This window comes from the organism of the source record quoted next (assembly GCF_019968955.1).
Source record: "MAG: Porospora cf. gigantea A chromosome Unknown PgA_NODE_7156_length_1543_cov_1192.1, whole genome shotgun sequence".
Lineage (NCBI taxonomy): Eukaryota > Apicomplexa > Conoidasida > Eugregarinorida > Porosporidae > Porospora > Porospora cf. gigantea A.
The window spans coordinates 1-1,543 of NW_027151862.1; the positions used below are offsets into that span (position 1 = coordinate 1).

Genomic DNA, 1,543 nt, shown 5'->3' on the forward strand with positions numbered 1-1,543 from the left:
GGCACCACCGATGAGGTCTCTGGAACCCTGCTCCTCACCGAGTATGTGGAAGGGGGCAACCACAACAAGGCGCTGGAACTGTCAAACAGAACCTCCTCCCCTATCGACCTGGCTGGGTACAAATTGAAGATGACGCTGAATAACGGCGACAGGTGGATGTGGATATTGCAGCACTCTTTACGTCGCCAGCTGCGGCTGGAGCCACTCTTGTCCTCTTCGACAAGCAGTGGGATCCCAAACTTCTCTCCATCGCCGAGGTTGCTGATATAGGTGGAATCGCGGTCAACTCTGGAGTCGAGTTCTTCAACGGCAAGGGAGGAGACAGTATAGGTCTCTACCTGAACGATATACTTGTTGATGGTATGGGGCAACTCGAAACCTCCACCGACTGGGGCAAGGACATGACGCTTCGTAGAAAGGAGTCGGTGACGTCTGGTGATATCGATCTTAACGACACGTGGAACTACCAAACAGAATGGGAAATATTCAACAAGGATGATGCGAGTGGCTTGGGATGTGACGGAGTGGACTCTTGCATTCCTGTAATTATACCTACGGCGCCGTCTGACCTCTGTTTGGAACAAGATGTCCTTCTCCCTTCAGACGTTCAGGGTTCCGGGGCTGTAACTCCGTTGGACCCCGCTACTGAGTACTATGTCCGAGGCGTAGTCAGCGGCATGGCGTCCTCGCTGGTTAAGGGCTTCTTCATCCAAAATGAAGTTGCGGATGGCGAAGCCAGCACATCAGACGGTCTGTTCGTCTACTCCCCTTCGCGGCACCCTGATATGCAGACGGGAGACGTTGTCTGTCTCAAGGGGCTGGTCTCGGAGTATTTCGATGCCACCCAGGTTAACTTGGCCTCCTTTGATAACCTACTCATTGAGAGACAGGTGACATCTCCTGAACCTGTCCAGCTTACCATGCTACCTGGTGAGACGCTGGCTGCGGCATTGGAAAGACATGAGCACATGTACGTCGAGATCAGCAGAGATCTCGACCTGCGAGTGACGAAAACGTGGAGTTTTGACTACGATGGATTCAAGAACAATATCATCCTAGGGCACAAGGGTCCAAACTACCAGCCTACTCACCTTTTCCCTGTTCGCTCCTCCGAGATCGACGTTCAGTCTGAGCGGAACGCCACCAACCAGCTGTACTTGGAGACGGATATGAAAGTAACGGATTCGATTCCGCCTTACTTTCCCTCTATGAATGCTGAGACTGACTACATTCTCGTGGACGACCGGGTTTCATCGCTCAGAGGGCACGTTGTATACACATATAACGCGTATCGTCTACTACTTGAGGACGAGTTCACAGCTACTGTGGGTGCCTTCGAGCACGTCGCTGATCGGGAAGCAACACCGCCCGCTGTCGCTGATTCGAACGTTCGAGTGGGAAGCTTCAACGTTCTCAACTTGTTCACAAGTCACGACAGCATCTTGGGACCCGGCCCTTACAACCCACAATGTGAGTCGTCAACGGATTGCAACCGCGGTGCCAAGAACATGCCTGACTTCGAGCTTCAGAGGGATAAGATAGT

The 1,543-nt window shown here is 52.7% G+C and overlaps 1 protein-coding gene across 2 annotated transcripts; it reads left to right on the top strand.

The window, feature by feature from the left end:
- Positions 1 to 171: 171 nt before the first annotated feature.
- Positions 172 to 1,543, top strand: KVP18_004563 (uncharacterized protein; the record flags this gene model as incomplete). 2 transcript variants are annotated; one of them, XM_067957292.1, is made up of 1 exon in its annotated part: positions 172 to 1,543. In XM_067957292.1, a coding segment is annotated over one exon (1,372 nt), but the record flags the coding sequence as incomplete, so codon positions are not given. The 2 variants fall into 2 exon arrangements, with proteins under 2 accessions (XP_067806594.1, XP_067806595.1); XM_067957293.1 differs by having other exon boundaries at positions 363 to 1,541.